At 43.7% G+C, this 25,489-nt stretch overlaps 1 protein-coding gene across 1 annotated transcript in view; it reads right to left on the bottom strand.

Annotated features, from left to right (window-relative positions):
• Positions 1 to 25,489, bottom strand: part of LOC112396318 (AF4/FMR2 family member 2-like) — a 401,348-nt gene that overhangs the window by 214,258 nt on the left and 161,601 nt on the right. Inside the window, exons 2-3 of the mRNA XM_024740056.1 lie at positions 22,013 to 22,133; positions 12,467 to 13,327 (exon numbers count right to left, since the gene is read on the bottom strand). Coding sequence (XP_024595824.1) covers positions 12,467 to 13,327; positions 22,013 to 22,133 — 982 coding nt within the window. The remainder of the gene's footprint in view (positions 1 to 12,466; positions 13,328 to 22,012; positions 22,134 to 25,489) is intronic.

The raw sequence follows: 25,489 nt of genomic DNA, 5'->3' as shown, positions 1-25,489 counted from the left end.
CCGCCAACGTGACTTTTCTACAACATCATCTGCTGTACTCACAGCATTAAAAGTCTCCTCCTCGGGACTTCCCTGGTGGCGCAGTGGTTAAGAATCCGCCTGCCACTGCAGCGGACGCGGGTTCGAGCCCCGGTCCGGGAAGATCCCACATGCCGCGGAGCAATTCAGGCCCTGTGCACAACTACTGAGCCTGCGCTCTAGAGCCCACGTGCCACGACTACTGAAGCCCGCGCGCCTAGAGCCCGTGCTCCGCAACAAAAGAAACCACCGCAATGAGAAGCCCGCACGCGCCGCAACGGAAGAGTAGCCCCCGCTCGCCGCAACTAGAGGGAACCCGCGCGCGGCAACGAAGATCCAGCGCAGCCAAAAATAAAGAGATCAATTAATTTTAAAAAGTCTCCTCCTAACTCCCCAAACACAGCTGATTCTTTTGTGTCTCATGGATCCCAGGAGTCAACGGGCTCACTTACAACTTGATGTGGGTTTACATGGTAGAGTGCCTATACGGCCACTTCTTCACCAAGAAAACTTCTAATCACACTTCAAGAGCTAGCACTCAAGTTACTACTTCCTTCAAGAAGCTTTTCTGAACATTTCAGACACCCTTAATCATTCTCTCAGTTCCCACAGAATAGTGAACAACCATCTATTACACTTCACTGTGATTGTTCTGCTTTTGTGTCCATATGCCCTGACTTAAGCTACTTAAGATCAGGCAATATGTCTTCATTATCTCAGTCTTCCAGCTCCTAGCACAGTGGGTGCTCAATAAAAGTTTGTTGAATGAATAAATAAAGTCAATCAATAAAAGAAGATACGAGATACGCAGTCTCTTCTGATGGATCTTTCCAACAATGCACATGATAATATTTTCGGATTTAAATCATCCCAATTCATAATATCAGACTCAATGTGAACAACTCAAAATGTTACACTGTTGTTTATACGTTTGGCCTTGGGCCAGATGTTGCACTCAAATATCCAACAAAACTACTTTCTTTGAGATTTATTTTAGGTGGATTGTGGATTCAGACTTAGCTCTCTGATGCGGGTCTTTTTTGCCTGGGAAGGGATGTTAGATCTTCCCATCTCCCCAGTGATCTGAAGGCCACATTTGTTCAAGTAAGTAGAGTAGAGCTGCAGAGAGATAGTTTGGGTGTCTCAGTACAAAGGAGAGACCAACTGGCGAGACTCCACTCAGGGTGAGTATCTTGATTTCATTTCCAGCAGGTGCCTGGGAGGGCATTTCTGGATGTCCCTTGGGAAGCCGGCTTCCCCAGTAAGTTTACATCAAGACCTGGATGAACAGGGGATGCTGAAAGGCAGAGGAAGGTCAAAGAATAGGTTTGCTCTAAAACCAGGGTCATCTCCTTAACCAGCTTCAGGAGTCATCAGTCCCATTGTAGAGTCTATGTGAATGGTGACCCCTGGAACTGCAAGATGGCAGCTACTTCTCCCATCAGCAACCTATTTAATGAAATTGCAACATAGTTGTAGCATTCTTCAATGGTACATACTTTAAGCAGTGAGCTATCACTGCTTATATCATAAAAAGCACGGCCCTTGAAACTCCAACCAACTGCCAAGGCTTTACACAGTCCATTTCATTTCGACATCCTTTTTTTCCATCAACCCACGCATTTCAACTTGAAGCTTCAGCTCAACCTCATCTCACCTTTAAAACCTCAACAAAATAGATCCTTTCTCCTATCACTCTTTCATTCTAAGTCACCTCAGAACCTAGTACTGCCGTGGAGGCTGGGCAAAAACTTCATGAAGTACCAAGAAAGCCATCATTCTCTAGCCTTCTCCTCCCAGAATTCCACTGCTTTCGCAGGTCCCCCCAGAGAGACACACGGACAACGGCACAGGCATATGTACACATGCATACACAAACACCCCACACGCCGGCTATGAAGAGCCTATAGGGGCTTCCACAGACCATCAGCCCTTTCACCTCACTTAACCCAAAGTCACAGTCTATGCCAGAGGACATGCTATTCCTAGAATCTTAGAAATCCCTTCCACCCCACACCCAAGTCAAATACACACTTTTGTCCTCCCAGTCCAGAATCCTAATTGGGTTTAGACTAGGTTCTACTCCCTCGATAAAATGATAGGACCAGAAACTAACACAACATTGTAATAAAAAAAAAAAAAAAAAAAAAAAGATAGGACCAGCTTCCTTTTACTGGTTATCTCTGAGATCATCTCTTTGCATCTGTGATTCTGAGCCCAGACCGAGCACGCAAATGGTCCCCTGTCCTAGGAGCTTAGGTACTCCGATTCTAAGAAAGCAAAAGAGAAAATGACCTTCACCCCATGAGTCACTAAGGAAAGAGCAGAGACGTGATTTGTGGTGTGAAGGCTATTTCTAATCCTGGGTACCAAGCCTTCTTATCCATCTGCCTGCAGGCCTGGAGGAGCCTCTCCCCCACCGGCCAGCTCTACCTTCACCACCAGCACCTTTCCTGATCCAGGATTCTGCTCTCTGCAGGTTGTACAGCTGACCTTCCTGCCCTCTCTTCTCAAAGCCATCTTCCTATTGATGACAGGTAGAGCAAGCCAATGTTTTTTGCTGTCTGAAGCTTTGTCTAGATCTAGCCCAGGGGTCAGCGCATGGTTTCTACACTGTAAGATGGTTGAAAGAAATCAAAAGGATATTTTGTGAAACACGGAAATAGGGGATATTTGAGTTTGGGTATTCACATATAAAATTTGATTGCCATACAGCCATGCCCCTTCATTTACGTATTGTCTATGGCTGTTCCCATGCTACAGTGACAGAGTTGAGGATTTGCCAGACTGTGTGTCCCACAAAGCTGAAAATATTTACTTCCTGGAAAAAATTGCCCACCTAAGCTCTAGTTCATAATCAAGTCAACCGCATTAACAAATTCTTTTTTCTCTATTACATAATTAGGAAGAAACTTTATAGCTACTATCTAAAGGATTTTTAAAAAATCACTTCTCCACAACTGTATTTAACAGTTTATCCACAGTCAAAGTGAAGAGCTTAAAGAGAAGTTGGCTCAGAACCTTTGCGGACTAAACCTGAATTCAGTTCTGAGGTGCAGAAGCCCACCTCCCTCTTGTGGACTGGCTTGGGTTTTTCATAATGAACACTACTGGCCTCCCTCCATTCCCAGTCTGGGACGTGTGAAGAAATGACACTTCTCGTAGTGGGTTGACTCGTGTCCCCCCAAAACTCATATCTACCTAGAACCTCAGAATGTAACTATTTGGAGATATGGTCTTCGCAGATGTAACTAGTTAAGGATCTAGAAATGAAATCATCTTGGATATAGAGTGAGCCCTAAATCCAATTACTGATGTCCTTTTAAGAAGAGGAGAGGATACAGAGAGACATACAGAGGAGAAGGCCATGTGAAGACGAACGCAGAGAGTGGAGTGATGCGTCTACAAGCCAAGTAATGCCTGGGGCCACCAGAAGCTAGAGGAGGCCAGGAAGAAACCTGTTCTAGAGCCTCTGGAGGGAGCTCAACCCCGCCAATATCTTTTTGGATTTCTAGCCTCCGTAACTGTGAGAGAATAAATTTCTGGTGTTTTAAGCCACCCAGTTTATGATACTTTGTTATGGCCATCTACGGAAATCTAATATATCTCCCATTTCCAGACCCTGGTAAAATTTTCAAAGAACTTTCACAGCTAGTTAGTTCACGGATTCTCACAGTGATTTTCTGAGTAGGCAGTCGACGGATTCCCTGCATTCTTTTGCTAAGGTACAGGGAGACTCACCCATTCAGCATCTACGGATAAAAGCCAGGGATCCTTCCTGCTCCTTGCTAAGTACTCTTGAAATTTGATGATCTGTAAGTTTTTTCTATCACTATACTTGGGGGGCTCAAACATTTGAGAGACTTCTTACTCCTTCTATAACAATTATTTACATGCCCACTTTTAACTGACCCCTCATTCACACCTAACGTTTATCTAGAGGATGGTTGTGTTTCAGCCACAGAAATCCAGATTTTACCTCTGTTGTCTGAGCGTTCTGCTAAAGTCATCCTACCAAATAGACAAAAACTCAGACACTTCATGAACCAAGAAGACGTCCTCTAACAAGTTGTGTCATATGTTACTCATTTAGGGATATTGCAAAAACACTACTTCTCACCATATTTGTAAATGAAAAACACATGAGTGTAACCTATAATACCATAGGAAAAATTGCTCTTTTGGTAGGTTTGGCCCCTGACTTTTGAAATATGAACCCACCAGGGGAATTTCAACTTACGCTGGATTCAGTTCATTATTCTCTTGCCCCTTACCTGCCAGTAGAGAAGCTAATTTTAGAAAATTGAATTTCCATGGCATCATGGAAATGGCACTGATGACCTGGGTTCTAGTCCCAGCATTGCCATTTGCTGGCTGTGCCATTTGCGACTTTAGGCAAGTAACCCTTGGTCTCTCCCAGACTACATTTCTGCATCTGTGGAACGAGAATGATAATAATCCCAGGCCCCGTGAGAATCAAATCAAAATAAGATGGCTGGGGATTTGGGGGAAATAGGGAGATATTGGTCAAGGGGTACAAAGTTTCCGTTATGCAGGATGAGTAAGTTCTGGAGACCTAATATACAGCATGGTGGCTATAGTTAATAATACCATACTCTACGCTTGAAATTGGCTAAGAGGGTAGATTTTGTGTTCTCACCACATACACAATGATTAGCATGATGGTGGAGGTTATTTCACAATGTTTACGTCTATCAAAACATCTAGCTGTACACCTTGAACATACGCAATTGTTATTTGTCAATTACACCTCAGTAAAGCTGGAAAAAGATAAGACGATGTATATGAAAGCAACTGTAAACCGTAAGTATGAAGGTAATAGGTTTTCGTTATTGTCACCTATATTTTAAACTCTATTCGGTAACCAAAGCATAGCACTTTTTAAAAAGATAGTCAATTAAAGATCGTTTGCTTTCACGTCAATTAAAAAAAAATACTTAGACTTACAACAGCCATAAAGAGTTTTATAACTCCTTTCTAAAGCCCTTCGCATTCACTGTTTGGCTTGAATCAGTATGGTTATCTACCCGTCAATTTTTCTTATTCTTTAGCACAGAATGTGAACAGTCTGTTTTTTATGACTGGCTCAGAACGTACTAAGCTAATCGATATATCCAGTGATAACAGGATGATTTGGAACACACGTAACAAAAGCTTATCGCTTTACTGCATACTGAATCTGTCAAAATATTTTCCTAGAAGTCATGTGAAAACAGAAGTTCTCCATCTTTCATTATGTTAGTGGGTGGTGACAAAAGGATTAGGAGACTATTTCCTGAGTTCACAGCTTGGTGTCTTTCAGTGAAATGCAGCCTATAGCTGTTTATCTTTCTTTAAAAAATGAGTTGAAATATAATAATAGTCCACGCCGAATTGGTATCCAATCCCAAAAGAAGATCCAATTCTAGTTTGCCCATATTGGCCAAGTCTTCAAAATTCCCCAACTGTTCTGAAGGTTGGGACTGAGAGGTGGGCAGACAAGGCTCACACACTCCAGGCAGTCAAGGCCCACGCTCTTGGAGGGAGGCAACAGCTGAAGGACCTTTACAAACAAGGTGGGTTTGGGCTTAACCACAAAGGAGAAGCACGCCCTCAGAGATTTACGGCTGGAAGAAACCTCACTGATGAGCTAATCTGAATTCCCCATCTAACGAGAGGCCTAGAGAGGTAAAATCTCTCTCTCAAGTTCAGGCAGTAAGTCCAGGCCAGAGTGAAACCCACATCTCAGGAGACCTTGTTCAAACTGTACTTTGTAATATACCACACATCCCCTCACAGAGGATTACTAAAGTGACGAATAAATAGCTATGTTTTAAAATGTATCCTTATTAATGATGATTTTAATTGGCAGAGTATAAAAATTAAAGGTTTTCTTTCAGAATAAGAATAAATCAATTTTTCCAACCAAAAAAAAAAAAAAAGAAGAGTGTTAAAAGTGACAAGGGATTTAAAAGCACAGAGCACCAAGACTGTTGCACTGAAACCAAACAGTCTAATTAATTAAAAAAAATGGAATGTTGAAATAGCTGACATGGTTCCAGGATGTTGATGGCTGAATCACTTACATACCGCCTTAGAAAAGAAATATATATGCTAAAGAAGAGGACTTGAGGAGATGAGAGGGGGAAATAAAAAAAGACCCAGGGGCTTCCCTGGTGGCGCAGTGGTTGAGAGTCTGCCTGGCGATGCAGGGGACACGGGTGGCTAAGGAAGGACAGGGGAGGAGAGCGTCGTTTGCAACAACATTTCAGTGCTGCTCTAGAAGGAGCCTTGGGAAAGCAGGCGGAGGAAAACCGATGCCTACAGAGCAAGAAATGAGACGTGCTTTCGGGTAACGGGATAGAGAACGCAGGAGCTCCGAAATTACTGCTTGAGCCGGTGACAGGGATTGGCCTGAGAGTTCCTAGGCCACCACCCATGAAGCCCCTGGGACAGTGGGGTTTCAAGTTCAGCACCACAACCTGGATGCCACATCACCTAGGCATTCAAGACACTTAAGACTCTGGCTTTTTGAGCCCCACCTCACTTTGGTCCGATAAACCCTCAGTCACAGACAAACCGGCCTATGCTCAGAATATACCTTGTATGTTCTTATCTCCCTTTTTTGTACCTGACGGTCTCTCCACCCATCACTAATTTGCACGCACGTGAACGGTCCTGCCCTGCAGATCCCTCTTCACCTATTGTGATTCCACCCGGTATTCAAGATCAAGTTCAAAATCTATTTTACTGGGCTTCCCTGGTGGCGCAGCGGTTGAGAGTCCGCCTGCCGATGCAGGGGACGCGGGCTCGTGCCCCGTCCGGGAGGATCCCACATGCCGCGGAGCGGCCGGGCACGTGAGCCATGGCCGCTGAGCCTGCGCGTGCGGAGCCTGTGCTCCGCAACGGGAGAGGCCACAACAGTGAGAGGCCCGCGTACCGCAAAAAAAAAAAAAAATCTATCTTACTCTGTAAATAAGTTCACTTGTACTATCTTTTTAGATTTCCCCTTATAAGTGATGTTACAGGATATTTGTCTTTTTCTGTCTGACTTCACTAAACAGAAACAGACTCACAGACTTCGAAAACAAACTTATGGTTACCAAAGGGGAAAGGTGTGGAGGGAGGGATAAGTTAGGAGTTTGGGATTAACACGTACACACTACTATATATAAAACAGATAATCAACAAGGACCTACTGTATAGCACATGCAACTCTACTCAGTAGTCTGTAATAACCTATATGGGAAAGAATCTAAAAAAGAATGGATATATGTATAACTGAATCACTTTGCTGTACACCTGAAACTAACACAACATTGTAAATCAACTATCCCCCGATATAAAATAAAAATTAAATTAAAGAATCTATCTTGCATTCTGTCTCTGTGAAACCTTCTGGGGTTACTGCTATGCATCTCTTTCTGGTGAGACACCCTTATGATTGTGACGGTGGTCTCAGCCGCCCCTCCCCAAGACACCTTTTTTTAATCACCGAAATACGACAACCTTAAATAAATCCTCTCCCAGCATCTCTGACCTCTCCATCACAAAGAATGTGAGGCTCCAAGTTCTACTGGCATTACTGACGATGCTTTTCAGACGCTCGGCGAAGGCTACTTCATTCAGCTTAGAGAGACACTAAAGTTGCAGGGGGGCGGAGGGCAAATGAAGAGGGGTGGTGAGGAAAATGAATTTTAATCCCAGTGAGACCAAGCAATTGGAAGAGTTAGTCAAAAAGCATAAAGAAAAAAGCAACTATTATGCAACGGACTGGCAGAGAACGTACGAAGCTTTCTGGATCCTACACTTCTATGAGATACATCTTAAGGTCAAGGTCTCTGCTGGTACCCTTGAAAGTGTGAGGCCTTTCCAAGGTTTCTCCATTCATTCCCAGTGAGGTGGGGATTAAAGCAGTGAGAGCCTCAGACTGAATACTATTTTATTTCCATAAGAATGGGCAAAAAAAGAAATTCACGATGTACATCAAGTGAAAAACGCTTAGCATGGCCTGCATACAGCAGCTGGACGGCCTTCCATTCTTGGAAGGATCTGCCTCTACGGTTTCTGTGTAGCCGCCCGGGTGCATCCAGCTCACGAATGTTAAGTTCCCACCGTTCTCTGCAGTTCTCACACAGGGGACCTGAGCTTCCTTCCTATCCACGTACAATAAATAAAGCTAATTACAGCCACAGTGTTCACTGCATAGGGTATAAAACAAGGCAGGCACAGTCACAAATGCGAGGAATAACTTTCAGCCAGCGGACAAAGCGAGCCACTAAAATGAGCTAAAGCCAAATCCCATCATTCACATCAGTTCCGTTCAACTTTTTGAAGAGGCTCCTAATTTCGAGGCAACTGGAACCTCAGCTAGTCTTAGGTCACAGCCAAGAGCACCTTGGAAAGCAAATGACCCTTTATGGTGATGACACTCCACACATTCATACTGTACTTATGGAAGCCTATTGGAATGAAAGCTGATTGGATGGAAAGCTTATTGGAATGAAAGCTGATTGGATGGAAACGCTGAATACGTGATATGAATGATGGGATCTGGCTTTAGCTCATTTTAGTGGCTCGCTTTGTCAACCAGCTGAAAGTTATTGCTGCATTTGCGACTGTGCCTGCCTTGTTTTATCCCCTATGCAGTGAACACTGTGGCTGTAATTAGCTTTATTTATTGTACGTGGATAGGAAGCTCAGGTCCCTTGTGTGAGAACTGCAGAGAACGGCAGGAACTTAACATTCGTGAGCTGGATGCACCCGGGCAGCTACACAGAAACCGTAGAGGCAGGTTTTTTTTTATCCTAATGAAAAAATAAGCAAAAACATCTGTAATGAAATCATGTATAAAGCTGCATTTATTAACAAATTCGTTTCCTAATGAAACACCATCTGCAAGCAACCCTCAGTTTCCACCTGATATAAATAGGTCCTTTACCGTTTTCAGATGCAGTTCACAGAAAAGTCTTCTAATTGCAACTGCAGAACACATCAGTCTTTTGTTTGTTTGTTTCCTGGAAAGATAGTGAGTTAAGCTTTTAAACAAATCATTTGTTTAAAAAGCGTGCTTCCATTGAAAAGCTGACCTTTGGCAATAAAGCTGGATTTTATTAGTATCCTTTCTGGTTAGTGATTATTAGTATCCTTATTATCTGTACAGAAATTCTAAGAAGCAAGGAAAGTTTCAAGGATGGGAAATAATTAAAATGTCTCCACTACGTACACAAGTGTAGACGCAGAAACAATTAAGGGCACACACACACACACACACACACACACATGCACATTTCATTCCAATAATAAATAGTTTATGATCTCTCAACTCACTAATACCTTCATATCTGCTTATTCGTGTATCTTAGAACGTGTCTTTTTCCTGGTCATTCAACCCCCCACTCCGCCCAAATACACTTCATGAACACACATCAGCCTCCTGTCACTTGAGCCAGGGAAAGAGCTGGGAAAGCTCAAAGAAATCCTACGGCTGCTCTATGGACGAGCCTTTTCAGTAATAACTCAAAACAATGCTACCACTCATTGTAGATGGTTACTTTGACCAGGGACCCAGAACCCCAGGCCTGGAACTCTTGGCGCCAGGGACTGGGGCTGAATTCTAATGCTAAGTGCTTTTGAAAAGTACATCAAGATTTAATAGGGTGAATGTCCAGACTCGGTCAGAGTTTCAGCCACATCAATTCCATTAGGTTCAAAGTTCCATACGGCCCCACGCTGTCTGTACTTCCGCTCACGTTTTAATCTACACCTTCTAAGTTCTCTCTTAGGCTGGCTAACTTCTCATTCCCCTTCCGCTTATTTCTGGTTTTCACATTGCCCTTGAAACCTGTATATTACTCTCCTGACCTTAGGGCCCTAAGCTTCTCTCTACCCCTCCTTCAAATCCTTCCTTGACACCTATATTTTAAAATAAGTCCTCTCTTCGTTGATATCTTATCATGACTTCATTGCATCCGACCCATTTTTCAGACAAGGCTCTACCAAAGTCTGTTTGTACCGTCACTAAAGGCTGCGTACACATAGGCTGCTCCCTGGAGCATCACCACCAGAGCTGATGACAGCTCAGACTCTCTTTGGAAATGTACCTCTCATTGCTGTGCCCGAGCGCTGAGCGAAAGCACGGAGTCGTTTCTGAATCTGGGCCAGCCATGTTGAGAATGTGTAAGAGAGAGGATTACAGTGGAGTGGATCTCAGCGGGTCTGTGACCTGTCACTCTGCCGATGAGGTGTTGATACAGGATAACAGACTTCTTGATGGGCCGATGCTATTTCCAGACCAGTCCTGAGTAACAGCACTGCCGTGTAGAGAAAGAAGAGCAGAAGAGACCAGGGCGAGAGATGGGGCAAGAATGATGTCCCACCTCCCACTAGGCTCCCCCTCTTTCAAAGTAGGTTGCTTTCTGGCTTTTAAGTATCACACTCCTGTATTAAGTCATCAGGTGGAAATTAGGATTTAGGATTTCCAAATGACCATGCGGGACAAGAATAGAGTAAGACACAGGCAGACAGAGTACAATTAAGGAAATATAACTGAGGATGGATCTTCTAGCAATTGTTTACCTTTGTTTGTGTTATTTGATTAACATTATGGCTTAGGAAATGTAATCAAGTAACGATCTTTGAAGTTCATTCATTCAACAGACATTTATTGAGTATCTACTATGTGCCAGGCGATTGCTAGGCACTTGGGATACAGAGAAGAACGAGACATTCCTTGCTCTCAGGGAGCTCACAGTCTAGTAGAGGAGACAGACACATAAACGAGTAACTACCATACAATGACGTCAGTGCCAGCCAAGGTGTATGTAAGGCGCTCGGCAAGCCCAGAGAAAGGACTTCGTCATTAAGCCTCGTGGAATCAGGGAAGCTTTCATGGAGAAAAGTGACAACCAGGTAGACCTGAAGGAGAAACAGGACTTCACCGGGAATACAGAGGAGGGTAGGGAGAGACATTCTAGGCTGAGGAGACAGCGGGCACAAAAGCAAGGAAGCGTGACAAAGCAGGACATGACGGGGAACCACAGGTAGCTCCGCGTGGCTGAGATCTCATCTGCATGTGAAGAAGTCGTGAAGTATGAGGTCGGGAAGGGAGTATGAAATCAGAGAGTGAAGAGCTTTGTATGTGGGACTAAGAAATTTGGACTGTTTCCCGGAAGCAATGAGAAGGCACTGAAGAATCCAAAGCAGAGAGTGACATGGTCAGATCTGCCCACTGGATCGGCCTGGATGGAAGATGGTTTGAAAGAGAGGGGAGCCTAGAGGGAGGGACACCAGACAGGAGGCAGCCCCGGCAAGAGATGCTCACGGGCGCTTCGAAGGCGGTGAGGGTGAAGAGGTGACAGACTGGAGAGATACTTGGGAGGAAGCTTGACGAGACCTGATGATTGATGATGATACCGACAGCAAAACCGCCTGAGAAATGAAAGAATACTCAAAACATGCATTGAGAAAATCCAAACCAAGGGCCCCCTTCCTCCCTTCCTTGGTGTTCCCCTCGTCCTCTGAAATCAGCGCATCTGCTGGGTGTGAATAAAAGAAGAGCCACAGGGTACATGTGGTCAGACTTCTCTAATTCAGACACCACTAACTCGGACTCTGCAATAGTTCACACAGACTGTCTGTGAGTCCTATTGAGTAAGAATTTCAACCTACTTTCTTCCTCCGTGTCTTTTCAAGCCTTTAGTCACCAGTGAAAGCAGTGGTTTCTTCTGCAATCAAGCGCTTGAGGTGCAGTAGACAGCCGCTTACATGGTGGCATCTGAGAGGCACCCGATATATGCCCCCCACCCAGGGGCCACAAGGCCTGAGATCCAATCATTAGCGATTCATTCCTTTGGGAGAGGCTTTGGTCCCTCTGGACTTCTCTTTTATAAGGCAATGCTTTTGGCTTTGGCAGAAGGGATCAAGGCAGTACAAGAGGGTTAGGTAGGCATCTGTAGAAGAAGGTGATGCAGAAGGAAAGATTGAGGGATACGGAAGATAACGTTAAGATCTTGCCAAGGAACAGCCCTGCAAGCGCTCAAGAAGCTACGATTCTTAAAGAACGCCTTCCACTTCCGGTTCCAGCAAATCACACTTGTACATCCTTGTACCTTAAGGAACGTCTGTGTTTTATGTTTATGATACGCTATCAGTTAGTGAAGGCCTAGGGTGACTCACAGTCTTTTCATGTACCTCATCCTGCTTAGGACCAGTGAAAATCTCCAATGTGATTGATTTGTACAGAATATTACCACAAATGCATTCTCTGAGACTATTTTATAACTCATTCCAAATTATGGAGATTTAACTGTATTTGCAGAGTGTCAGTCAAGTCACAAGTGACAGGAGATCAAGACTCAGACTCTGACCTTGAAGAGTCGCATCTACAGCTCAAGAAGGTACGAAACAAGACAAAAAGAAACAAAACAGAACTTTAAAAATTACTTACTTCACTTGTTTGGAGAATGGTGAACTTTGGCAGTTTAGTCTTTGAACTGGGTGCACTGGGTTTGCCATCCAAGAGTGACCCAAATGACAGATTCCCAAAGCTGTTCTCGAATTCAATTGAAGGTTTCAGCGTGGGAGAGATGTCCGGGGCTTGGTCCTGACCATCCATGGGTCTGACATATGCGGTTGGTTTTTGCTGCCCCACGCTTGTTTTGCAGTAAACCCCGGGTGGGAAGTTTTGAACCACAAGGCCACTGCTGGGAGCTAATAAAGAGGAGGCAACTAGGGGAGACCCAGGCGCCTGCAGTGTAAACTCAGATTCTTCTGGTGAGCTGGACTGAAAGATTTCTTTGAACGTATCCCCTCCACTGGACTTGAGGTTACCGTCTTCCTTTGCGGGTGGGTTTGACTCTTCAGCTGCTCCAACTTGAGGCTGTTCAGCTGGGTAGACGAAGAAGTCTTCCAGTCTGGCAGGGGGCTGGTCCTGTGTTGATGGCTGCGTCTTGCTGGGCTGACTACCAGCCTGGCTGGCCGGTACCATGCTAGCGTTCTGACTATCTCGTGGCCAGTCAGGTTTTGACTTCCGGTTGCTGTGTATTAGGGTTGAATTCAGTATCACAACAGAAGGTGGAGGCATTGGCGCCGAGGAGTGAGTGCTATCCTGATGAGGTGTGATCATTCGGTTCTTTTGTTCTGGAAAAAAGCTTGGTTCATTTTTGTTGATGGGAGTCTGGGGCACGGAATTCTTTGGGATTCCCACTAGATGATTCTGATTAGAATGGTTAGTTAACAAATCCTTCATTTCATCATAGTTTCCCAGCGTGTTCTGGACTCGGTTGGCAAGTGCATCACCTTTGTTTGTCTAAAATAACAAGAAGATGGGGGTGGGAGGAGAGAGAATGAATAGGTTTGTGTTTCCTAATGTTAATGTTTCATACAGATGCCCTAAGTAGACTAGCATATAGGGTTCTTTAAAATTCTCATGCTGCCATATAATTTCATACATTTCATGTGCTATGTAAGAGAAAGAAATCAACAACACTGTTGAAAGAGCCTCTTGGAATGAGCTGTGGGATTAACGTCTGTATACTCCCTGGCCTGTTCTTACTTAAACACGCTCATTGGGAGAAAGTTTTAAATTACGTTGCTTACGAATTTTATTAGCAAAATAACTTAATTTAGGTCCAATGAGTTGAACTGTACATTCTACACTGATTAACAACTTCCGCTTACTGATCATTGGAATTATAATAGAATGTTCGACTTACGTTTGTTCTTGACATGTCAGCCCTTTGTGCTACATTACACCACGAAAAAGCCTTAGCCCGTTGGATAAGGAAGTCAGTTAAACTGTGCTATCACGGCTACATTCAGTTTAGAAAAGGCATGGGCTTAAACAACATTGAATTGAGCTAACGTATGACTAAAGTGAATTCAATTCCTTTTAATCAAAGACTGCATAAATTACTGGTGTCTGCCTACGTGTTCTGGGGGCAACTGTGTTTACATATTGATGTTTCATACTCGTTTACTTTGAAATGGTGCAAACTGTTCAACAGTGACTCAAGCTCTCCTCTGTCTTTTCAAGGGTTTAGAAAAATTTATTCAAGAATTTAAACTGTTGGTTAAGTAAATCAAAACAAAGTCCGATTTTCAAAGTTGGCAACTACATCATTCTATATGGAGAATCAACACAAGGACGTTTCAGTATACTCTCTTTACCTGCCAAAGGTGTTATCAAAACCAGCTGCTGAATTCAGGGGCAAAGGGCTGCTTTGTGTCTAGGCTGCATTACCCTGGCCCAAGATGTTGCAATGAAAGAAGGCTACCAGCATCCATGGAGACATCCGGCAGCAGGGCCAGCGCCTGGGGAAGACGGCCACCCTGTGTAGCCTCCATGTCCCAGGAGTCATAGGCAAGCTCTCCATGTACAGGAGGGGGTGGCTACCTCCCCACTGGTACAGCCTCCACTGAAGACAGATGTTTAACATCTAAGGTTGCTCACACGCCCTTAACACCTGGTGTGTGCCTGTTCAAGCCTGGCATCTCAGGCTAAACCTAGGATGTATGGCTGAGTGCTGCTCTCTGTATGTCACGACGGGAGAGTGTGCAGATGAATGGAGGGTGAAGTGCTGGAAATGGATGAAATCACCCAGGGAAAGGAAACGAAGAATGAGAAGATCAGGCTCAGGAGAGAGCCCTGTGGAACGTCAACCTTTAAGAGAAGAGAAGGACCCAGCAAAGGATCCAGAGAAGGAGTAACCAGAGGGAATCGAGCTGGCAACCTTGGCCTTGTTATTACCATAATCCCCACATACTGTATATAGCATTCAACTCGGGTCACGGGGCAAATCATATTCAAAGACTAAGGAAAAGCACGCTAATGACATGCTAAGAGGGCTCCATGGGGGATGGGGAGTTTTAGAAATCAAATACATGTATGTCAGTTTTAGTTTTCTTATACTCAGGAACATCTTATATTTCATCACATGCAACCTTGGTGCTGAAGGAGCGATTAAACAATTACAGTTCCATATAATCCTCGGCTCAATAATCACTCCATGTTCAGAAGTACATTTGAAAGGCATAATTTAAGAGGTAGAGAAGGGTAGAAATCACTTTTATTCCCTGAAAGTCCCTGGGTTTGTCACTTTTAATGGCAGAAATTACTTTTCAGCTAAGGCAAGAATAAACTCTTTGTGTACAGCAGTCTCCTTCAACGGAGGTGCCCAAGGAACCGTTTGGGCAGCAGCCAAAACCGGCCTCTATTCAATCCCTAAATTAAAAAACAAAGAGATTTCATTGTGGTCAGGGCCCAGTAGAATTCAACGCAAGCTGTAAATACTTGCAGGGCTGTGCTGGTCCCTCAAATAGTTTACCTCTTGGACCAGATGATTGCCTGATAAAAACTGATACCTGCTATCTTCAGGATCTGACCCAACAAAGGGAAACAACACCATTTCATTTCCTATTTTTAAATGCCTCCATTTATATTGTCTCCTTTAATGAATTAAGACATGCTTCCTTCCATTAGACAAAGAGAATCTATAACCTTTCCCTTTTTGCCTTAGCCACCAGGAAGCTCAAAGTTATTGACCTTTCGTTGACAGTTCATTGATCATTTACTGAAAATTCTTTGAACTTTCATTGAAAGACAGTTCTAGAGAATCAGAACTTTGCCCCCAGATGTCACAGAGAACACCACAATACCTCAAAGTTCTGAGAAGTCATTCACTCTCTCTGGGCCAACATCATCAGAAGCCAAGAACCTCAAGGCCCATTTGTTTGCAAGCAAGCTAGTCACATCCTCGTTCATATTTCAGCAGTAAGTAAAAAGGACATGTCCATCTTATCTTCAGTGGAGAGACCCTGCTTAGGTTTTAACGTCTCTTCATTTCGGTTTACTGTTTTACTGATCTGGGTTTCCGATGCATGCTTAGAATTTTTTTCCATCTCTAGATTTTAAAATATGCTTGAAATTAGGAGAATTTCTAAGCTCTCCAATGTCTAAAACTGTTGTCTACATGACTAAAATTAGACAAAGATTGAAAGCTCTCCAAATAAGTCTAGAAAATCCACCTCCTACTACATAGGGTCTACTACAGTTATGAGTTCTTCTCCAGCACAAAACTATGGGCTTTTCTTCAAGGTCAGAGACTACCTTTTATTCACCTTCATGTCCTCAACACTTAGTACCATGTCTGATGCATCCTAGGTACTCAGCAAATTGTTGCTGAATTGAACAGAATCAAATTATAATTCATACCCTGCCTATATCAATAAAGGATTTGCAGTGGCTTGGAGTAAAGGGTACATAACCAGAAAAGCAAAGGTTAAGCTAACTTGGTTACTGTGAATGAACGTCAAATTGAACTTTGAGCTTCTTGATAGCTAAAGGCCAAAAGAAAAAGCTCATAGCTTATAGAATTCTCTTGTCTGATGGCAGGAAGCACATCCTAATTCCTTAAATGAGATAAACGTTTGCCGGATACTGAAAAGTGAAAAGGAATTCTTCTCGTTGGTTCGGTTACAAGGTTACGAGAACCTCTGAACGGTAAAACAAGTCGTTTTCTCAGCACCAATTTTACAGAAGATGCAACGACGTTTTTCACATGGCTTTTCCTTATGATGACTAAAAAGCAGAACTGTGTCAAAGTCTAACTCGGTGAAGGCATGTGTGCACGTGGAGTTACGGGGCCAAGTTAATAGGTGCAACCGTAGGGCCTTCCTGTACACTAATGGCATAAGGGGTGGAGCTGGGATAACCTGGGGGGATGAAGGGAGGTCAATTCCCTTCAACTAGCTTCCTCACACAGCAATTGTCTCAGAGGGACTTGTGACCAGAACTACACAGCAGATATAGTTCAAGGCTGAGTTCACTGGTGACACTTTCTGAGTTGCTGATTGAAGGAAGATCCGTAGCAGACGTGCTGCGGCTACAAGGAGCAATTACCACGGTCATTCTAAAACACACACTGGTAAATTCAAAACACTCATGAGGCTGGGTTGGGCACAGACGACACACGGACACACAGCCTCAAGAAGTCCACCACTCAACTTTTTTCAAAAAAAAAAAAAAAAAAAAAAAATTAACAATACAGACCAGGTCGTCAGAGTCAACTGTCTGCCTTCCCAACACTGGAGGTGGGTAACTGTCAACCAGTTTTAAAATTTCTCAAGATGTCGATATAAGATCCACTGGCTAGAAAACCCAACGGGGCCTGAAATACATTTATGTACACCTACATGATGGACGCTCATTATACACCATAGCAACTTCCGGTTCACACTAAATCGTCTTCTTCATCCTCCCGAGTCTTAAGAACCTTTTTAAGGAGCAAGGGATTCTTAGCCGTCCTGGTTGCACATTATAAACATGGCAAAAATGGAAATTTAGCCGTTTCAATCAATTACAGGCTTCTTTCAATTTGGCCAATTCTTTACTTCCCGTTCTTGATAATTGGTTGATTCCTTAAAGGTAACCTCCACAGCCATTATTTTCTAAGTAATCGCAATTTCTCCATCATCAAGGAAATGCATTTCCCAAGTATTTTCAGGCATAAATTACATGTCTGGTTTGTGGCTCATGACTAACAGCACTCCTTCATTTAAGCTTTTTGCCTCTTATTACTTCGGCAAATGCAGAGCTGCCTCAGTTTGCTTCTAATGTTATCTACAAATCAGTAATATAATTTCATTGCAAGACCACTGTGCTAGGAGACTACTGTAAAAAATGAACCTCAAAACTGAAATAGCAAAATAATTTCAGTTTTGAGGTTCATTTTTTTCTTTTATTTCATTGTGGCTAATATATGTGATCTAGTAATTCCTTTTTTTAAAATTCTAATATTTTTACAGTTAATCTCTCTAAGCTGTAAGTTGCTATTTCTTTCTCTAATTATAATAATGCTAACACCTTGAATCTGTATAGCACATTACGGGTTTCAAAGCAAGGTTTCCGCGGATTGTCTGACTTGACCCTCACAATCACCACGTGAGTCAGCACAGCCGTTCTGGTCTACTCTGGCTTCCACCTGCCCTGACCCAAATGACCTCGGATAAGCAACTTAATGTCTCTGCGCCTCGGTTTCCTCATCCTTGTTGAGCTGCGAAGAGCTGTAAAATGTCACTTGTTGTTGTTATCATCAGTTATGTTTTCTATCAGCTACTAGTATTCACTTCAGAGAAAAGGAAACTCTAGGTCAGAGAAATAAAGTTCCTTCCCCAAAGTCACACAGGAGGTAAGCTTATCGGGTCTTCTGACTTCTTGTCGAGGATAAACAGCTTCCTGTTACAGATGTGGAGTCACACTTATGCGGATATGAGGCTGCAGAGAAGCTCACCTCAAATTCCTCATGGGAAACACTGGGAGAATGCGTACCCATATGCTGTAAGGGCTAGGCAAGCACGTGAAGAGAGCTCTAGCACGGTTCCTGGCACACAGGAGACGCTTGGTACATGCCAGTTCCTCTTCCCTCCCCATCTTTCCACACTAATGTAGACACGTCAAACGGCTTCACATTTTTCAAGCACTTTTGAACACATCCTTTCCAGCAGCACAGCACAAACTCAGATTTCAAAGCAACAAAAGCAGCCACCAAGGGATGTTACCCACCAGCACCCCAATCTAGGGGTGGTCAACATTCTTTCCATTCTGGGAGTGGTAGAGATGAAGCCAAGAAGGGAAAGAAATCAGCCAGGACCATGAGAGGTCCCCATTTCTTCTCTCTGCCAAGAAAGGGCAGTGGGTCCTAGGGACTGATGCTCATTGGCTAGTTTATGAACTACCAAAGCCATCGGAGAGGTGATCGGGCCTTGTTTTAGGACTTAGAGTGGCAAGAAGTTTCCTTAAAGTCCTGATCAACCACCAGGAATTTTGATTTCTAATTTGGTAGGCATTCCTACCACAACCCTCAGGAAGAGTTGTGGTAGGAATGTCCTCATTTCTACCGGTGGACCACAGGCCAGCTCTAGAACTCCCATTGCCACTGGCATGTCCAGATACGCCAAGGGTGTCCACACCAGTCCAGGTCTAGGGAGCTTTTAGAGGTGTACATCTGTTCTAGTATCGTGATATGGGGCAAAGGAGAAGCATACTGCCCAATGATCTCCCAGGAAACCCTGAACATGTACACAGCACAAGATGGCAGTCAGTCATCAAAGCGGCAGTGAAAGAAAGAGAATTACCAGGTCATCAACTGTTAGCATTATTCCTTTCCTTCGTAGTCTCGACTCCAAAACAAAGCCTCTTCCCCATCAAGTAGCATAAAGGCACCAGGCTACTAACCACACACAGACCTGATGTACTCTTGTCCTATCAAGACAGATGACTTTTGAAAATGGCAATGTTGATAACAGGTTCTTTAACTGCCTACTCAAAACTACACCACTTACATCTAAAAATAGATACGCATCTATATTACAGGCTTGTTAGCGAGAAAGGGCATTTACCTTAAAGGTACAAGACCATTAATTCAACAAGACTTAAAATTATAAAGGGGGAAATAAGCCAAGGGTTCTACACCTCATAATAGTGTTAAGCATGGAGTAGATATTGAATTTTCAGAATGAGCCCTTTGAGTAAAGCTCATTTTTCTAACCCCTCCGAAGATAAGAGGTAAAACTCATCTGGTCATTCCTCTTTCTCAAGAAGGGATGAGGCATCTATCATCCTTTGACCTCTCTTCCACTTTCTAGAAAATATGGAGGCCACAGCTTCTTATCGTGTCCCCAGTCTTCCTTCCACTCTCCCGCTTCTTCCTCATCCTAACATTCCATCCCCACCTTCCTCCCCAAGGCTCATCACTCTTCACATGTTCTCTGTTTTGTATTTCCTCATCTCCTCTGGGACCTTGCTCTGCCCATCATCACCTCTCCCTCCTGTGTCTTCACCCTCACCTTCTCCACTGACATTGGTTCCTTCCCATCAATCTCTAAACACGTTCACGTTTCTCTCCCCTTAAAAAAAGCTTCCTTCCAAATAATTGTTCCCCTCTCGTTCTACGTATCTTCCTTTCTTCCCCCCTCCATACGAAGACTCTCTGCAAGATCAAGTCTACATTCACTGCCTCTATTTCTTTATTTCACCTTTTCCCATTTACTCCCCAACCCATAATGACTACCACCATCACCAAAGAAAACGACTCTCCCTTTCACCCGTTAAATGTTACTGCTCCTCAAGATTCTCTCTTTGTTCTTCTTACCCAGCCATCTGGCTTAGTGATAATACCCATTCTCCCAGCTTCCACTGCCACCTACGTAGTAACACCTAACTCTCTCTCCTGACCGCTCTCATTAGCTCCAGATCCATACACCCCAAGCCTACTGGATATCTCTCCCTTGACATCTTAAACCCATCATGCTCAAAGCAGAATTAATTACCTTTTCTCTACAAGCACCAACCTTGTTGTCCTCCCGAACAACCTGTTAATAACACCAGCCTCCTCTCAAGTCTAAAAGATCGGAATCGTTCATTCCTATCGCACACTCCACCTCCAGGCAGACACCTGCCCTATCACTTCAACTTCCTGGCTCTACTCTAAGTCCAGCCTGCCATGAACCCCCTCAGCCAACGACAATAGCTTCTTTATCTGCCTCTAGTTTCCCTTCTCTCCAACCCACCACTCTCCACACTTCCAACATCATCTTTACAATTCTTCGTCTGTCCAAGCCACGTCCTAACTTTAAAACTTGCGATGACTTCTCTTCGCGTACAGGCTCATGTCCAAACTCCTTGGTACGAGGTAAGAAGTCTTTGGGCATCTTTCCCCTGCCTACCTCTTCAGCAGTTACCATGCGGTCATGCCCTCACTCATTCGTGATGATCTCTGCCACTGGACAAGGAATTCCTTGAAGGCAGGGTCTACATCTTATTTCCCTTTGGACACTAGTCTAAGACGTGGCTGGCACACAGTGGGCCTTCAATAAATCCTTGTCAAGCTAACCATATCTCTACATGCGCACATTCAAAGGCAGTATAGAAATTAAATCAATTGAGATAGGAAAAATGGATTATTAAGGATTATACTATTATTGACAAATTGAAAACTAATAGTCTCTTTGTCAGACTTACCACATTTGGAAGGCACCTGAGTGTCTCAATCAAGAGCTGCTTGCTTAGTCTGAACAAGGCACCGGGACTCTGGTCTCACTAGTCACCAGTCCAGACAGCTTACTGTCTACCCCAGTCACTGTCACCTAAATGGCGCTCTTCTAAAATCACAACTCGTGAACGTTTCCTCTATTGTTGTTTTACCTCTTAGGTCACTTGTGTTTCATTACAGAAAATTACCCTGCTAGTAAATGTCAATAAAAACCAACCAGCTGCCAGCAATTCACCAAGATTCTTCTCCCAACCCCACCCCAAACAGAAAGTTCAGAGGCAGTCACTGTGAAATCGATACCCGTAGACATAGAAGTATGATCGTTATTGGAGCTACACACTAGCCAGAATACCACTAGAAAATCAACCTAGCTACACTACGTCTTCTGGTTGAGGCAATCTCCTAACCCATGATTATTCATCACCGGGAAAAAAATGATTGGCCTTTCCCTTTCTCCTAGAACAGTGATTTTCAAAGAGTACTCGAACCACTAAACAGCTGCTGACAACCTAAAATGGAAACAGAAAGCAGTGGCCTTGCCATGGATGGCACTGATTGGGAGGAGAAACCGACATTATCCATTGACATTCTGATGAAGTCTTCAGGGGCTGCCACGCTGATAATCCAAGTGGGACAAAGTGTCGGGGGCACTCCCTGCTGTAGGTAGTGCTGGGCAGGAAAGAATTCTTCGGAGACAGGAAGTCTCATAAGTCCCTTGCAAATCCTACTGTGTTCCCCCAAGAAGATGGAATTTGTCTCTGAAGACTTCCTCAGAAACTTGCCATTGCCCCCAGTACAGCATATGTATATATTTCATTTGTAAAACATATTCTCCTGGAGATGATTTGGGTGTTTTGCAAATAGACTAAATGTTGATTAGTGCATTCAAAAATATAACAAGCAACCATTTTCCAGAAAGATAGATTACATACATATTCAGCTACCTTGTAGGGCTCCCCAAAAAGATCAAAGCCTGAAGAAAAGAGATCGTCTTCTTGCTGGACTTCTTGATTTCTCCGCTCCCATTCCCTTTTCTTAAGTGCACTACGGTCTTGTTCATAGTGACTGACATGCAAAGAAAAAAGACAAAAGGAGACAAAGATGAATTAGTCATGTAAGTTATTTAGATCTCCCTTGTTATCAATAAGGAGAAAAAACAAAACAACAAGCCGAGGCTACCCGAACTGATACTGCATAGAGAGCAGGGCTCCTTTTCTTTATTCTCAATGGGTTTAAGACCCTGACCAGTTCTTCCGAATACAGAAGAAAACAGAAACTTGCTTATTAGAAACTGTACTCGTGACCACTTAAGTATGGCATAATCCTCTTCCCTTGTCCTTACTTGATTACTACAGGCAATTACAGCAGAGTCCCCCAGTCAGTCCACTGCGCAAAAAAGTACTGAATTCGGGTTGCGTTGTGTTGCCAACTGCCTAGGGCTCAGAATTCACAGATGTCACGAAGTCCTAAGGGAAAGGAATTATCAAATATGTTATTGTGGATAAACTGGAATTCCGTCCTGGGCCCACAGCCAGTGTTAGCCTGTGGTAATGAAATCAAAGGAGAGGGAATTCCCTGGCGGTCCAGTGGTTAGGACTCCGAGCTTTCACTGCAGGGGGCCTGGGTTTGATCCCTGGTCTGGGAACTAAGAATCCCGCTTGCCACGTGGGGCGGCCAAAAAAAAAAAAGAAAAGAAAAATCAAAGGAGAGTTTAAGAACATCTTCAGAAGTCTACAAAAATCCAAGTCACCCAATCAATCACACTCCTTTTTGTTTTGTGGGAAACTGTTCACAAAGAAAGGGGTCTGGCTTGACCAACAAACTACTAACAATGAAAAGAGGTGTAAAAACCTTTGAATGACCTTAGGGCACAAATGTTTTATAAACACTGTGTAACCCTGACTCTCATGACATTTCAGGCTTTCCCATTGGAGGATCAGTACAAAAGCTTCCAGGCTATATCTAAGCATTCCGGGTCCTTGGGTTTTATAGAATGGAATGCTTCCTTATTAAGAAAAAAAATATTTTCTTCATCATGCAAGACTATGCATACTAAACCATAATCTATAAGTCTCACAGTAGTGGATTTTATTTTGTTCATTGGGTTCCCCTCCCCGCTTTTGGTTGTAATTCCACTCAAAGTGAGTACATATACACTGGGAAAATTTCAATTATATATGTACATAAAATGCCTAGCAGGTGCTGTATAAATGTTGCTTTCCTTCCCCATGTTAATACAGGTATCCCCTGCTTTCCAAACGTTTGCAGCAAGCCACTTTTACGAGAGACCTGTGTTAGTACCTTTTCTCGCTAACAAAAAAAAAAAAAAATCCGAAGAGGATTTTCTCTTTTACAAAAAACGTCATTCCCTTACTAACATAGGTCTTTCTTAAACGCCAAGTGGCATAATGAGAACTTGCAGAAATTGGGGGGATACTCTTCACTTTTACACCATTTTGCTTATGAAAGGTTTCATAGGAATGCTCTACTTTCGGCTAGCAGACGAAACCTGCAATGTCATGTGAAGACTTAATTAGGTAATTGACACGCAAACGAACATAATAGCTAAAGGAACTATAAGAGATATACTGATATAATATATAAGTACAGTCGACAGGTTCTGAATACATTCCAAACCTTAATACCTATCATTGGTAGCCTAGTTTGCTCATGAGTATCATGATGTTAATTTACAAAATAAGATCCCAGAGCACGCAATACCCGTGGCCGCGTAACGAGATATTGATATAGATGGAGTGTAACAGGTCAATACACCTAACCATCTGCCTTTCTCCACAGGAATACGTGAACTGACAAATCCTAAGTGACCTTGATAGCCTTATCTCCTGGATGAACAGCACTTCACCTCCCCATCTAAAAATCGTGGCAACATTTATAGGATGTTTACATGGACATCATCCTGTCATAATGCAAACCATGCCAGATACAGAGGAGCTCACCGGATCACTCATAGGTATGCCCAGCAAATGTCAGCACCGTCTGGGAACATCAAAGACACCCCAGGGCTCCACCCAAAGCCCAGGCCTCACATCTGGGCCCCGCCTGGTCAACAAAGACGCCCGGTCCAGGTACTACTGAAAGCCAGCCCATCATTCACAGTCCCAGATGCCATCCACAGGTATTACGTCTGTTGGCATCATCTGTCATTCCCATTCACGAGCTGAGATCAGAACCCCAAACAGCCGCCACGTGACGCAATGTCTCTGTGTTGGAGGCTGATGTGGAGTCAACGGTAACGTCTGGGGTCCATGAAGCGTGGAGCACAAGACTCACTGAGCATCAGACACTGGCCCTGTGTAACCTGAGCCCATCATCAGTTTGCCGAAATGTAAGAACGACGGGGTGTCAGGGGTGGGATGAGGGGACAAGTTAAAGCAATATTTAGTGGGGGTGGGACCTGGGAAGAGGGTTTGCTGCAGCCATGATGCTCCATGCAAACATGAGAGCAGAAGCCTCACGCTTCCAAGGAACGCGAGCAATATGTCAGTTTTCCAGCTCTCTGTTCACTCCTTGCACCTGACAGCCCAGAATGACAGTCCCGGGGATCCCATTTCATTGTCCCATGAGGAGAACCAAGGGACTTTGGTCTCTTGGCTTTGCAAACTACCTTCCTCTTCCTCTGAGGGCAAGATAATTAAAACCCAAAAGGAAAGAAAGGAAGAGAAGAAAGGAAACGTGCTTCAACATGCATGAGAACCCTTCAAGCGGCCGGCAGTCAGGGCGCTTGGGGCTTTCGACCCAGGTTGGATTTGTGAGAAGGCTCTTGGCTGCGTTTTGCATCAGTTCATTAAGCTACCAAATTCCAGACGAAAAATCGGAAGAGCAGATTGAGCGCGCACATGGGTGTTATCTGCTGCATTTTTTAACACATACAACAAAGAACAGTTAATTCTCATATCTCTGGTGAGAATGAACTAAATCTCCATAGAGTTTCACTGCTCTTGGAATGCAACCAAATCTCTCCCGTTTTCTCCTTTTTCGTTCAGCAGGGCGTTGTACTGAAAGCTTCACCGGGCGAAGTATAATGAGGAACAAACTACAGGGTGATGAGGTTTTCACAGTGCAGAACGTCACTGATTTCTGACTGAAACCAAAATGACTAATTTGAAGCACCAGCTAATTAAAACCCCAGCTAGGTATTTAGCCTCTTGTTATACCTACTGCTGTTTATAATTATGAGGACCTCTTTACCTACTCAATTAAAGTTCTTTGGTTTCGGGGAGGTTGTGTTTGAACCTGTGAGCCCTGCAGAGGCCACAGGAAAGCCGATGTCTGTCCCCTGATGATCTGATGCCCCTTTACACTCCCAGGCCGGTTTTCCAACCAAAAAAAAAAGGGATCCACGGCCCACGAGGAAATGCTCAAGCCAGAAATCGGCGTTCATCACCATATTACTGGTC

The sequence above is a fragment of the Neophocaena asiaeorientalis genome, unplaced genomic scaffold, assembly GCF_003031525.2.
Source record: "Neophocaena asiaeorientalis asiaeorientalis breed wild unplaced genomic scaffold, Neophocaena_asiaeorientalis_V1.1 scaffold981, whole genome shotgun sequence".
Taxonomy (NCBI): domain Eukaryota; kingdom Metazoa; phylum Chordata; class Mammalia; order Artiodactyla; family Phocoenidae; genus Neophocaena; species Neophocaena asiaeorientalis.
This window is presented reverse-complemented; position numbering and strand designations above follow the sequence as displayed.